General features: G+C 44.7%; 1 protein-coding gene across 3 annotated transcripts in view; it reads left to right on the forward strand.

Annotated features, from left to right (window-relative positions):
• The window catches only part of CFAP418 (cilia and flagella associated protein 418), a 102,262-nt gene extending 92,200 nt beyond the window's left edge, over nt 1-10,062 (forward strand). The window contains exon 7 of one of the 3 annotated variants that reach the window (XM_056522444.1): nt 5,589-5,813. In XM_056522444.1, coding sequence (XP_056378419.1) covers nt 5,589-5,637 — 49 coding nt within the window. In that variant the 3' untranslated portion in view covers nt 5,638-5,813. Of the gene's footprint in view, nt 1-5,588; nt 5,814-9,978 lie in introns of those variants that run through there. The other 2 variants (XM_056522449.1, XM_056522450.1) reach the window with 2 other exon arrangements.
• Nucleotides 10,063-13,991: the final 3,929 nt, after the last annotated feature.

Here is a 13,991-nt window from a genome sequence, read left to right on the forward strand (position 1 = left end):
GGCGATCCCAGGAAGGAGACGCTGGGAATCACAAGACACTAACATGTCGCTCCTCTCCAGACACAAGTCACCGGAAGAGGAGATTAAAGTTTAATAAGAAATGATGAGTCTTCACTAAACCATTTGTTCCTCGTCGCAGTCTGAGAGATATTAAAGTATTCCATCAAAACAATGAATCAATAAAAAGAGTTGTCTCCTGGGTGAACACTGATAATAAAAGTATAGGACGTCACAGCCAAGCCCTGGTGTCTAGAGGGGCCCCTGAATGGCACGTTATAATTGTACATTGGGGCTCAGGCAGAGGCGTAGCTTGGAGATTCTGGGCCCCATATGCCATTTATAATACTGGTTTCTTATGGGGTAGATGTGTTTTGGGGCCCCCTTAGGCACCAGGGCCCCGGTGCGACTTCTACCTCTATAGCTACGCCCCTGGCGTAGCTATAGAGGTAGCAGTCGCACCGGGGCCCTGGTGCCTAAGGGGGCCCCAAAACACATCTGCCCCATAAGAAACCAGTCGCAGTCTGAGAGATATTAAAGGTTGCACCCCTGGAGATGAGATTTATAAACAACAGAAGTGAAATCCTGTGACCTGTTATATATTATAGGGTGCTGCAGTGTTCCTCCCCAACCGAGTACAGTCTGATTGGCCTCTGTCCCAATGAAACTCATCCTATCATTTTCTCTTTTGTAATCATACCCGGAGATCAATGTTATAGGTCTGCTGAAAAAATTGTTTAAAGCCCTGAAAGACTAAATAAAAATATGAAAATAATGAATATGCTAGAACACAAAAAATACAATAAACTATTTTTTTTAAATAGATTTACAAGTCGACTCTGTCAGTCTGATCGCAGGGGTTGGTTTTCACAGACTTAAAAATAATAATGGATCCCGTCTGTAGTCAAAGGGACTGCGCACTGAGCTGGATGCTTCTCCCAGTTATATCTAGACATTGGTCGGGGTCTCAGCACTGAGACCCTGACTGAGAAAAACTTTGGACATTTGTGCCTTTTGATGGCTTTGGATAAAAGCACTTTAAATTCTGTCACATTGTTGTTTCCCCGCAGCGTTTTTTTCTAAAAATGTCACTGTAGTTTTTCAGGCAGTTTTTTTTTAGATAAACCCACAAGTGGATCCAACAGGATGGGTGTCGCTGGCTGAAGGACATAGCTTCCCGGTTTCTCCCCTCCCCTTCCTGACCTCCTTCATGGCTGTGGATCCTTAGGTGCTGCTGATCACTGGGGTCACTTTTGGTGCTGCTAGAGCCTAATCTGGTTGTGGCCCCTGCAGGAAGGCCTAAGATGATACTTGCATATAGCATCCTGGCACTTGAGATGAATGAATTCTACAAAGACTTGCTGTAGATCGGGTGGAGGTGATCGGGTGGAGACAGCCCATTTAAAAAATTGAAAGACTACCTGTCACCAAATATTTATAAACTAACTCAGGCTATGTTCCTTAACTACTTCTTACACTCCTCCCACCCTTAAAAAAAGATTTCAGAGCTTTAAAAAGCTGTGTATCTTACTGTTCTTCTTGCTCACATAGTGCAATCTCCCAGCAGGAGAAAGTGGGCATTTCCCAGCAGGCATGACATCACTGAAGCCTGCCGGGGGACCACTTCTGCCCTCACATCATTGCAGTGCTGTGATGAATAGAAGACCTCAAGCTCTGTGCATGTTTCAGTGAGGCTCTGTGCATCTGTCAATCAACCTTAGTGCAGAGAAACACTTCCTGAGTTTGATATCCTGCCAGGCCAGGGGGTAGACCACACTAACTGTATTAATTGTGGCAGGGAACAGAACAGAGCCACCTAGTGGCCCTTTTTCTATTACATTTTAAACATATTTATGTTGATCATTTTAAAAGCAAGTGAATGGAAAATGTCTGCTAATTACACAAGTAACACTATATTAAAAGTTTTATTTGGAGACAGGTACTAATATTATAAATTAGCAGGATAAGTACCTTAAAGGGGTACTGTGGTTTCATGCACAATGAGAGCAGGGCACCAGGAAGGAGATCACAAGGGGTCTCAGTGGTGGGACTCCCCGCGATCATACACTTATCTCCTTTGCATAGGGGATACATAGTTTAGCACCACAGTACTCCTTTAAGTCACTGAATCATAATAACAGGAAAAAATAGCAAGTATAAATCACCTAATGTTTGCAATACTTCTGTGACTATACATAACTAAGGTGGCTCGATTACAATGTGCCACAATTCTAGTACAGCTGGAGCAAAATTCTGGCAAAACAGCCATAGTAAATCTGGGTTATTGTTAACTAGCTTTTGCCCGCGGCTTCACTCGCATTAAATCTGGGGTAACATAGATTTACTTTTTACGATCCTATAGTAATGAGGCCGTTCTGGGTAAAGTCTACGGGCATCCAAACAACCCAAAACATTACATCTGCTGTTTCATGGAATTGAAGATCGACATCCTTTGAGGACTTTTAACCAGCCTTCTCGTGTTGCTTATATACTGCCAACAGTCCTCATATTCCATCCTCCTATCCCGTCCTCCTATCTAGACCTCCTATCCCGATCTCCTATCCCGACCTCCTATCCCATCCTCCTATCCCTCCTATCCCGACCTCCTATCCCAACCTCCTATCTCGACCTCCTATCCCAACTTCCTATCCCGTCCTCCTATTTCGACCTCCTATCCCGTCCTCATATCCCGTCCTCCTATCCTGTCCTCCTAACCCGACCTCCTATCCCGAGCTCCTATCCCGTCCTCCTATCCCTTCCTCCTATCTCGACCTCCTATCTTTACCTCCTATCCCGACCTCCTATCTCGACCTCCTATCCCGACTTTCCTGACCTCCTATCCCAACCTTCCTGACCTCCTATCCCGACCTCCTATCTTGATCTATCTCGACCTCCTATCCCGACCTTCCCGACCTCCTATCCCGTCCTTCTATCTCGACCTCCTATCTCAACCTTCTATCCCGTCCTCCTATTTCAACCTCCTATCCCGTCCTCCTATCCCGACCTCCTATCTTGACCTATCTCGACCTCCTATCCCGACCTCCTATCCCGTCCTCCAATATCCACCTCCTATCTCGACCTCCAATCCCGACCTCCTATCCCAACCTCCAATCCCGTCCTCCTATCTCAACCTCATATCCCATCCTCCTATCTCGACATCCTATCTTGACCTCCTATCACGACCTCCTATCCCGATCATCCCGTCCTCCTATCTCGACCTCCTATTTCGACCTGCTATCTCGACCTCCTATCCCGACCTGTAATATGTGTACCAGGTATTCAAATATCTCCAGCCGTACGGAAGTTATGTGGGAACATACATTTCCCATTGATTTGCATGGGACTTTAAACAAAACCCCCGACCCTCACAAATGGGGGTAGTTAAGGGTTAAATTAACTATCCTATATTTTAAGTGGACATATAAATAACATGTGACCAAGTATTATCGAAATATCTCTTTGGAAGTTATGCAGTAACATATATTTCCCATAGACTTGTATGGGACTTTAAAAAAAAACTAAAAAAAAAAAAAACTTTTTCACCCCCTTAAGGGTGGAATTTCGAAAAATCCTTTCCTATTCCTTGTCTACGTCTTAAAAACAACACCTGTTCAAAAATTCAGGTTTCTAGGTCCAAGGGTTTAGGCTGGGCGTTGATGAGTCAGTGAGTCAGGTCTTCTCCTTTTATATATAAGATAATAGGTGAAGCAGTGCCCCAATCTATGTTTCATAGATAATTTAGACATAAGTTGCATAGGTTCTTGTATGGAGCGGAGTGTTTATCCTGCTCCCTGCACATGGGTTTTCTTTCATTAAAGGGGGTTACATAGTTAGTACGGGTGAAAAAAGACACATGTCCATCAATTCAACCAAGGAGGTGAAGGGAAGGGGTATGGGCAAATGAATGGGGAAGGGATTCTATATTTCTGCGTAAGCGTTAAAGGAGATGTCCGGTGAAAAATAACTTATCCCCTATACACAGGTTAGGGGATAATTAGCTGATCGCAGGGGGTCCAACCATTGGGGCCCTCCACAGTCATCGGGACGGGACCCGGCGCTCAGTGAGGAGTGTGTGCTGCAGCCGGCACGCGCTCCATTTATTCCTATGGTATTGACGAAAGGATTACAGCTCTCAGGCATCATCTGTGGATAGGGGATAAGTTAATTTTTGACGGAGTACTCCTTTATGGGACAGTCCCATGTAGCGTATTTGATGCTGCGTATTTGATGCAGCTGTGTATTTGTGCGTATTTTGCTACCCATTGATGTCACTGGGTAGGAAAATATGCAGCTGCATCAAATATGCAATGTGGGACCGTACTCTTAATGTTATTTTGTTCTGGAATATATCTGTGGTGTCCCGGTACGTATTGCATACGTTACCTTGTGGTGAGGTCCCCAAAGTCAGAGTCCCTAGGAACAGTGGGGGTCCTCTTCCTTAGTTAACCCCTAGTCACCCATTAGTCACTTAATATTTGTAAATATTGACAGACATTTATCAAGGGGTTTAGTCAGGTTTACTTTACTATAATTGTCGCAAAATTCTCGCAACTCCGACTACGTGTCTTTTGTGCGACAATTTGCGTGAAGAACAAGAAAAGCAAGAAAATTCAAACTTGCTTACGTAGTTAATTTTTCAAAATGGATTTGCTTTAGTCAGGTATTTATTAACTGCGACAGTCGCAGCTGCGCAATAAAAAGTCGCAACTGCCTTAAAAATTGACAAAATTTACTCCAGCTCCAACATGGAGCAGGAAAAGCTACTGCCGCCCGGGCTCCGACATACTTTCTCCCCGCTACCCTCACTTCGCTACAGGGACACTGCAGTAATTTACATCCCCCCCCCCCCCCCCTCACCTGCCAGCGCCACACAACTCCCATCTGTCTGCTAACTGTTGCAAGACTACAAGTCCCAGCATGCCCTTACAGTGAGGACACGCTGGAAGTTGTAGTCTTGTAGCAGCGGGAGCTGAGCGGTGCAGACGGGAGACAAGGGGGGGGGGGATATCAGTGTCCCCATCATTATTAAGTGAGGGTAGCGGGGAGGCCGTATGAGGAGCCCGGGCGGCTGCACTGTAATGTAATGTCAGCCCGGGCTCCTTATAACATATACCAATGCCGCAGACTCCTAAATCCCCTGCTGTCATTTCACATTTCCCGCTGGGTCCTGTGATTGGCCAGGACCAGCAGCCAATCACAGGACCCGACCGGAACAGTGACATGATTAGGGGATATAGGAGTCTGTCGGGGGGGGGGGGGGCTAGGTCCGTCAGCATACACCCCCCCCCCCCCGGGCTTCACTGTTCCCGGCCTCCGCCCTCACCAGCACCCCTCTGACCCCCCCTCCCCCGGGCTTCACCTGCACTGCCCTTACTGTAAGGGCATGCTGGGAGTTGCAGTCCTGCAGCTGGGGCAGGGGACAAACTTGTCACTTGCCCACACATTTCCTGCACCACACAACTACATCTCCCAGCATGTCCTTACTGTAAGGGCATGCTGGGAGTTGTAGTCGTGCGGGGCAGGAGATGTGCGAGCAGTTGATAATAAATGTACTAACCCATTTTTTTGTTTTTTTTTTCTTCTCATTTCAGATCCGTGTATCCTGTGGACTCCTTCGGAGTCGGTGGACTACTTCCATGACCAGCGTTTTTCTTTGTTTGATTTTTAATAAAATGGTTAACGAGGGCTTGTGGGGGAGTGTTTTTTGTAATATATTTTTTTTAAACCTGTTGTGTTTTTTCCTTACTTTACTTGACAGGCTTAGTAGTGGAAGCTGTCTTATTGAAGGAATCCATTACTAAGCCGGGCTTAGCGTTAGCCACAAAAACAGCTAGCGCTAACCCCCTATTATTACCCCGGTACCCAACGCCACAGGGGTGCCGGGAAGAGCCGGTACCAACAGGCCCGGAGCGTCATAAATGGCGCTCCTGGGCCTAAGCGGTAACAGGCTGGTGTTATTTAGGCTGGGGAGGGCCAGTAACAATGGTCCTCGCCCACCCTGGTAACGTCAGGCTGTTGCTGCTTGGTTGGTATTTGGCTGAGAATAAAAATAGGGGGGACCCTATGCATTTTTTTTTAAATAAATAATTAAATATAAAAAAAAAAAAAAACACATAGGGTTCCCCCTATTTTTATTCTCAGCCAAATACTAACCAAACAGTAACAGCCTGACGTTACCAGGGTGGACGAGGACCATTGTTACTGGCCCTCCCCAGCCTAAATAACGCCAGCCTGTTACCGCCTAGGCCCAGGAGTGCCATTTTTGACACTCTGGGCCTGTTGGTACCGGCTCTTCCCGTCACCCCTGTGGTGTTGGGTACCGGGGTAATAATTGGGGGTTAGCGATAGCTGTTTTTGTGGCTAACGCTAAGCCCGGCTTAGCTTCCACCACTAAGCCTGTCCAGTAAGTAAAAAAAAAAAAAAAAAACACAACAGGTTTAAAAAAAAAAAGGAGTCCACAGGATACACAGATCTGTAGAAGAAGTAAAAAAAATATATATATAAAAAAAGTACATTTAGGGAGAAAAAAATGTGTTAAAAAATGTAATAAACACACATATTATATATATATATATATATATATATATATATATATATATATGCACATTTTTTTTCAAAGCTGCAAAGTGGTGTAGTCATTATTTGGTTTTTGCTTATGTGTGCTAAAAAAATGGTATTTAAAAGTGATTTCTTGGTTTTTGCTCATGTAAGCCAAATTTATCAACCCCCTGTGATAGTATGATAAATATGTCATACATAAGCAAAAAAAATAGCAAGAAAAAAATTACTACAGAACTTGCTTACCAAAGCAATGTCCCCGATTATCTATATAAATAAATGTATATGGTATTACTCACTGTTTTAGCGTCGCAGGACCTGCGGGTCATGTGACCGGGTTGCAGAACTCTATGGTTTTCGCTAAAGGACCTTTGGTGGTTTTGGACATGTGATCACCCACAATCCATTGTAACGATGAGTGACAGCTGATTGGACCAATCCAAAACGGCCAGTACCTGCCCATATAAGGGAGCTGCGCCATCTTGATCGCTCTCTTGGGTTGCTGATTCTGGACGAGGTAGGACCTCCGCAGCTTACAAGACAAATTTCTAGGCCTAAGCCTTGCGGCCTAAGCCTGCGCTAGAGACAGATAGTTCATACAATTCCCCGCTACCTTCGCAAGATCTCCGGACCTAATCAAACCCCTAAATTCGGCGGATCTATGCAAATACAATCCTCTAAAGCTAAGGAGAACTTTCCGGTCCTAAGCATCTGTCAATCACTGCTGTGCTGTTTCAATAGACTCTGTTATCTGGACTGTTACCGTTATTGCAAATACAGAAAATCTTCAGTAAAGACTCCGCAAGTTTTAAGTTCAGCACTGCTGTGGACAATCTATTTATTCTACACTCACCTATTGCTCTTGGGAAGGGTGGCGATAGGCCCAGCATCAATACAGAGTTTTAACCCTAACCCTGGCGTCACGAGTGACAAGGGTTAACAGCGCCCTTTATAATACTGAACAGCAACACCCCAACTACCCTACACCCCCAAAAGGCTTTATTCCCCAAGTTTACCACATATCTAACCCTGTTTTGAAGTCCACAGCTGTTCCCAGTTGGGACCAGTTCCTGAGGAAGACTGTTCCACAAATGCACAGTTGGTAAAGATGGTTGTCACCAATGGAGACTAAACCTTTTTTTCCAGGTGGAGGTAGTGCCCCTTTGTCTTTTGAGGGGGTTTTACCTGGAATAGTTTTTCCCAATATTTTTTGTATAGGACATTTATATATAAAAAAGTTTATCATATCCCCCCTTAACCCTTTAAGGACACAGGGATTTTTCATTTCTGCGCTTTCAACTTTTTCTCCTTGCCTTCTAATAGCCATAACACTTTGTAATGACATCACTCATTTACCACAAAATCTACCGTGAAACCCAACTTTTTTTTGCAAATATTATGGGCATTCCATTTCTATGCAGTGTAAAAAAAATTGGGGCATATTTATCAAAACCTGTGCAGAGGAAACATGGAAAAAAAGCTAATATTGAGGCCTAGTGCTCAGGATGTGCTTTAAAACTTACCTTTTACTATATGCAATTAAAATAGTGATAAATGTGCCCAAGTGTGTTATATCAACAAAAGAACAACTGGTCCATAAATAATATCAATATATATACAAGGCACTCACTGGGTTCTGCAGGGCCCAGCCAATCAAGTGGTGCCACACCATCAGGGTATGACCAATGTATAGTAACAACAGGGAAACAAATATACCCTAAGAGCATCTGAAAAGCTACCTCCAACATGTTTCTACCACACAATATTAAGGTGGCGTCATCAGGTGGGTATTCAAACAATAAGCAATACGGACCAAGGTGATATAATATCAATAAACATGTCAGTGGTGACCAGCAGGACCTGTAAATAAAGACTGTCCCTATTAATCCTGTAAAGGAAAACGATGCAGAGTAGACCTTATGTGGTACAGTGTACATGTGGAAAGAGACTTTCCCTAGCAGTCAATCCACCATTCAATTGCCCATGGGAATAGGTCATCTGTTTTCCACGGTTAGCTGTTCCGCTCACACCGCCGAGAGGAGACACCTTCTAGCGGGCAGGGAGCCGGAGTTGGCTCTCTACGCTGTAGGTTCTGGCGTCTGACCTGAAAAGTGGAGCAGTAGCACATAGCAACCAATCAGATTGCTTTTTACATTTTTTAAAAAGCCTAAAAATATCGATCTGATTGGTTGCTATGGGCAACTGCTCCACTTTTCTTCTTTTAAAAAATTCTAATTTTTTGTACAAAAATCATTATTCTTAAAATGACCCTCTTCTGATCCCTATAACTTTTTTATTTTGCAATATACGCCATGATCTGTAGTTTTTATTGGTAACATTTTGGCTTTGATGAGACTTTTTGATCACTTTTTATAATTTTTTTTTCTCGCATATGAAGTGACCAAAAAATCAGGACCAAGCAGTTTTGGACTTTGGTGTGTTTTATTTACATTTCTGCCATTGACCGTGTGATTTAACTTTACATTTTAACAGTTCGGACATTTACGTAGGTAGTTAGGCATGTGGTTTATGTTCATTTTTGTTTATATTATTTTATTATAAAAGAAATGGGAAAAGGGGGTGATTCAAACTTTTATTATGGGAAGGGTTGATTCACATTTATTTATTTACATTTTATTCACAGTCTTTTAGTGCCAAAAAGGGCACAGAGGAAAGAAAGAGTCCTCCGTCCATCCTTTGAGCTAATTGGGACCCCACGATTTTGCCACAGTGGTCCCAATCAGCTACCTTGAAGCTACCAGTAAACTGATTCTGGGGCTTTAAGGAAGTTTGATTGCGGCATCAAAAGTGTTAATGCTGGACATCAGCCCAATCTGCTGTCAAGAGCACCTAAGACCAACTCAGTATGAAGCACACTCAGCTCCTGAGCAAGCTTCATAGAACAGGACATATACATCCTGCGTCCTTAAGTGGTTAAACATCTCCTAAAGGGGTATTCCAGGAAAAAATTTTTTTTTTTTTTTTTTTATATCAACTGGCTCCAGAACTTTAAACAGATTTGTAAATTATTTCTATTAAAAAATCTTAATCCTTTCAATAATTATCAGCTGCTGAAGTTTAGTTGTTCTTTTCTGTCTGGCAACAGCGCTCTCTGCTGGCATCTCTGCTTGTCTCGGGAACTGCACAGAGTAGAAGCGGTTTGCTATGGGGATTTGCTTCTAATCTGTGCGGTTCCCGAGACACGTGTCATCAGAGAGCAGTTAGACAGAAAAGATCAACTCAACTTCAGCATCTGATAATTATTGAAAGGATTAAGATTTTTTAAGAGAAGTAATTTACAAATCTGTTTAACTTTCTGGAGCCAGTTGATATATATTTTCCTGGATAACCCCTTTAAGACTAAACAAATGTTATTTTTTTAATCTTTCCTCATTGCTAAAATGCACCATGCTTTATTTTTAGTTTAGTTGCGCCCCTCTGTACCCTTTCCAGTTCCAGGGCATCCTTTCTATGAACCGGTGGCCAAAACTGGACAGCATATTCCAGGTGAGGCCGTACCAATGCTTTATAAAACTATAATAATGTGTCCCTGTCCCTTGAGTCCATGCCTCTTCTTATACATGACAATATCCTGCTGGCCTTAGAAGCAGCTGCCTGACATTGTGCTATTTTGTAGTCTATGATCTACAAGTCACCCAGATGCTTCTCTACCAGTGACTCTCCCAGACATGCAATGCATGCAGATTATTACTCCCCATAGGACATACAGTATATGATTCTGCAGGTTATTACTCCCTCGATCACATATGATGGATGCAGATTATTACTCCCCCTAGGACACATGATGGATGCAGATTATTACTCCCTCTAGGACAGGGGTCCTCAAACTTTTTAAACGGGGGGCCAGTTCACGGTCCCACAGACCGTTGGAGGGCCGGACTATAGATAACAAAACATGAATAAATTCCTATGCACACTTATATATCTTATTAGTGGACTACCACTTTAAGTATGCAGCACAGTTCCCCCACATTAGGTTGGCAGTATAGATCCCCCCACATTAGGGTTGAGAGTACAGTTCCCCCACATTATGTGTAGTACAGTTCCCCCACATTAGGTGCAGTACAATTCCCCCACATTAGGTGCAGTACAATTTCCCCACATTAGGTGCAGTACAATTCCCCCACATTAGGTGCAGTACAATTTCCCCACATTAGGTGCTGTACAATTCACCCACATTAGGTGCAGTACAATTCCCCCACATTAGGTGCAGTATACTTCCCCCATATTAGGTTGGCAGTATAGTTCCCCCACATTAGGTAGTAGTTCCCCTACATTAGGTTGTAGTTCCCCCCCACATTAGGTGCAGTATAGTTCCCCCACATTAGGTTGTAGTTCCCCCACATTAGGTGCAGTATAGTTCCCCCACATTAGGTGCAATATAGTCCCCCACATTAGGTTTGCAGTATGTTCCCCCACATTAGGTGCAATATAGTCCCCACATTAGGCTGGCAGTATAGTTCCCCCACATTAGGTGCAATATAGTCCCCCACATTACGTTGGCAGTATAGTCCCCCCACATTAGGTGCAATATAGTCCCCCACATTAGGCTGGCAGTATGTTATCCCACATTAGGTGCTATATAGTCCCCCACATTACGTTGGCAGTATGTTCCCCACATTAGGTGCAATATAGTCCCCCACCATTACGTTGGCAGTATAGTCCCCCCACATTAGGTGCAATATAGTCCCCCACATTAGGCTGGCAGTATAGTTCCCCCACATTAGGTGCAATATAGTCCCCCACATTAGGCTGGCAGTATAGTTCCCCCACATTAGGTGCAATATAGTCCCTCACATTAGGCTGGCAGTATAGTTCCGCCACATTAGGTGCAATATAGTCCCCCACATTAGGTTTGCAGTATGTTCCCCCACATTAGGTGCAATATAGTCCCCCACATTAGGTGCAATATAGTCCCCCACATTACGTTGGCAGTATCTTCCCCCACATTAGGTGCAATATAGTCCCCCACATTAGGCTGGCAGTATGTTCCCCCACATTAGGTGCAATATAGTCCCCCACATTAGGCTTGCAGTATGTTCCCCCACATTAGGTGCAATATAGTCCCCCACATTAGGTGCAATATAGTCCCCCACATTACGTTGGCAGTATGTTCCCCCACATTAGGTGCAATATAGTCCCCCACATTACGTTGGCAGTATAGTCCCCCCACATTAGGTGCAGTATAGTTCCCCCACATTAGGTTGTAGTTCCCCCACATTAGGTGCAGTATAGTTCCCCCACATTAGGTGCAATATAGTCCCCCACATTAGGTTTGCAGTATGTTCCCCCACATTAGGTGCAATATAGTCCCCACATTAGGCTGGCAGTATAGTTCCCCCACATTAGGTGCAATATAGTCCCCCACATTACGTTGGCAGTATAGTCCCCCCACATTAGGTGCAATATAGTCCCCCACATTAGGCTGGCAGTATGTTATCCCACATTAGGTGCTATATAGTCCCCCACATTACGTTGGCAGTATGTTCCCCACATTAGGTGCAATATAGTCCCCCACCATTACGTTGGCAGTATAGTCCCCCCACATTAGGTGCAATATAGTCCCCCACATTAGGCTGGCAGTATAGTTCCCCCACATTAGGTGCAATATAGTCCCCCACATTAGGCTGGCAGTATAGTTCCCCCACATTAGGTGCAATATAGTCCCTCACATTAGGCTGGCAGTATAGTTCCGCCACATTAGGTGCAATATAGTCCCCCACATTAGGTTTGCAGTATGTTCCCCCACATTAGGTGCAATATAGTCCCCCACATTAGGTGCAATATAGTCCCCCACATTACGTTGGCAGTATCTTCCCCCACATTAGGTGCAATATAGTCCCCCACATTAGGCTGGCAGTATGTTCCCCCACATTAGGTGCAATATAGTCCCCCACATTAGGCTTGCAGTATGTTCCCCCACATTAGGTGCAATATAGTCCCCCACATTAGGTGCAATATAGTCCCCCACATTACGTTGGCAGTATGTTCCCCCACATTAGGTGCAATATAGTCCCCCACATTACGTTGGCAGTATAGTCCCCCCACATTAGGTGCAATTTAGTCCCCCACATTAGGCTGGCAGTATAGTTCACCCACATTAGGTGCAATATAGTCCCCCACATTAGGCTGGCAGTGTAGTTCCCCCACATTAGGTGCAATATAGTCCCCCACATTAGGCTGGCAGTATGTTCGCCCACATTAGGCTTGCAGTATAGTCCCCCACATTACGTTGGCAGTATAGTTCCCCCCACATTAGGTGCAGTATGTTCCCCCACAGACATACAGCCTCCAGCCATACAGTATGGCTGGAGGCTGTATGCCTGTGTACTGCCCCACTTCAGTGTTCTGATCACCGCTCCTCGGGTCCGGCCATAGCAGGACCGGAGGATCACTGGTCGGAACACCGAAGGGACGCGCCGCTGGTAAACACTTAACAACTGCCAGCGCGCGTCCTTCTTGCTTCTTCTCCGCTCCTCCGCGCTCCCTTGCCATAGGCGCACGCATGGGACGTAAGTGACGTCCCTGTGTGCGCTAGCTCCCAGCGGTCTCCGCATTTTTAAAGTAAAATCAGGGCCGCAGGAACTTAACAGAGGCGTCCCTGTGTTCCGAAAGCAGGTTTCGGAACACAGGGATGTGCGGAGGCAAAAACACCCGGCAGGCCTCCCCCGCCGAACCCCCGAGACTGATTCACCGAACCCCTGGGGTTTGATTGAACCCAGGTTTAGAACCACTGCTCTAGGACATATGATGGATGCAGATTATTACTCCCTCTAGGACATATTATGGATGCAGATTATTACTCCCCCTAGGAGATACACGATGCATGCAGATTATTACTCCTCCCCTAGGACATATGATGCTGCAGGTTATTACTCCCCCTCGGACATATAATGCTGCAGATTATTACTCCCCCTAGGATATATGATGCTGCGGGTTATTACTCCCCCTAGGACATATGATGCTGCAGGTTATTACTCCACCTAGGACATATGATGCTGCAGGTTATTACTCCCCCTAAGACATATGATGCTGCAGGTTATTACTCCCCCTAGGACATATGATGCTGCAAGTTATTACTCCCCCAGGACATATGATGCTGCAGGTTATTACTCCCCCTAGGACATATGAAACATGCAGGTTATTACTCCCCCCTAGGACATATGATACATGCAGGTTATTACTCCCCCCTAGGACATATGAAACATGCAGGTTATTACTCCCCCCTAGGACATATGATGCTGCAGGTTATTACTCCCCCTAGGACATATGATGCTGCAGGTTATTACTCCCCCTAGGACATATGATACATGCAGGTTATTACTCCCCCCTAGGACATATGATGCTGCAGTTTTTTTTTGTACCCAGATTCATAACTTTACATTTATCCACATTGAACCTCATGTGCCAAGTGG

This window comes from Hyla sarda, chromosome 5 (genome assembly GCF_029499605.1).
Source record: "Hyla sarda isolate aHylSar1 chromosome 5, aHylSar1.hap1, whole genome shotgun sequence".
Taxonomy (NCBI): domain Eukaryota; kingdom Metazoa; phylum Chordata; class Amphibia; order Anura; family Hylidae; genus Hyla; species Hyla sarda.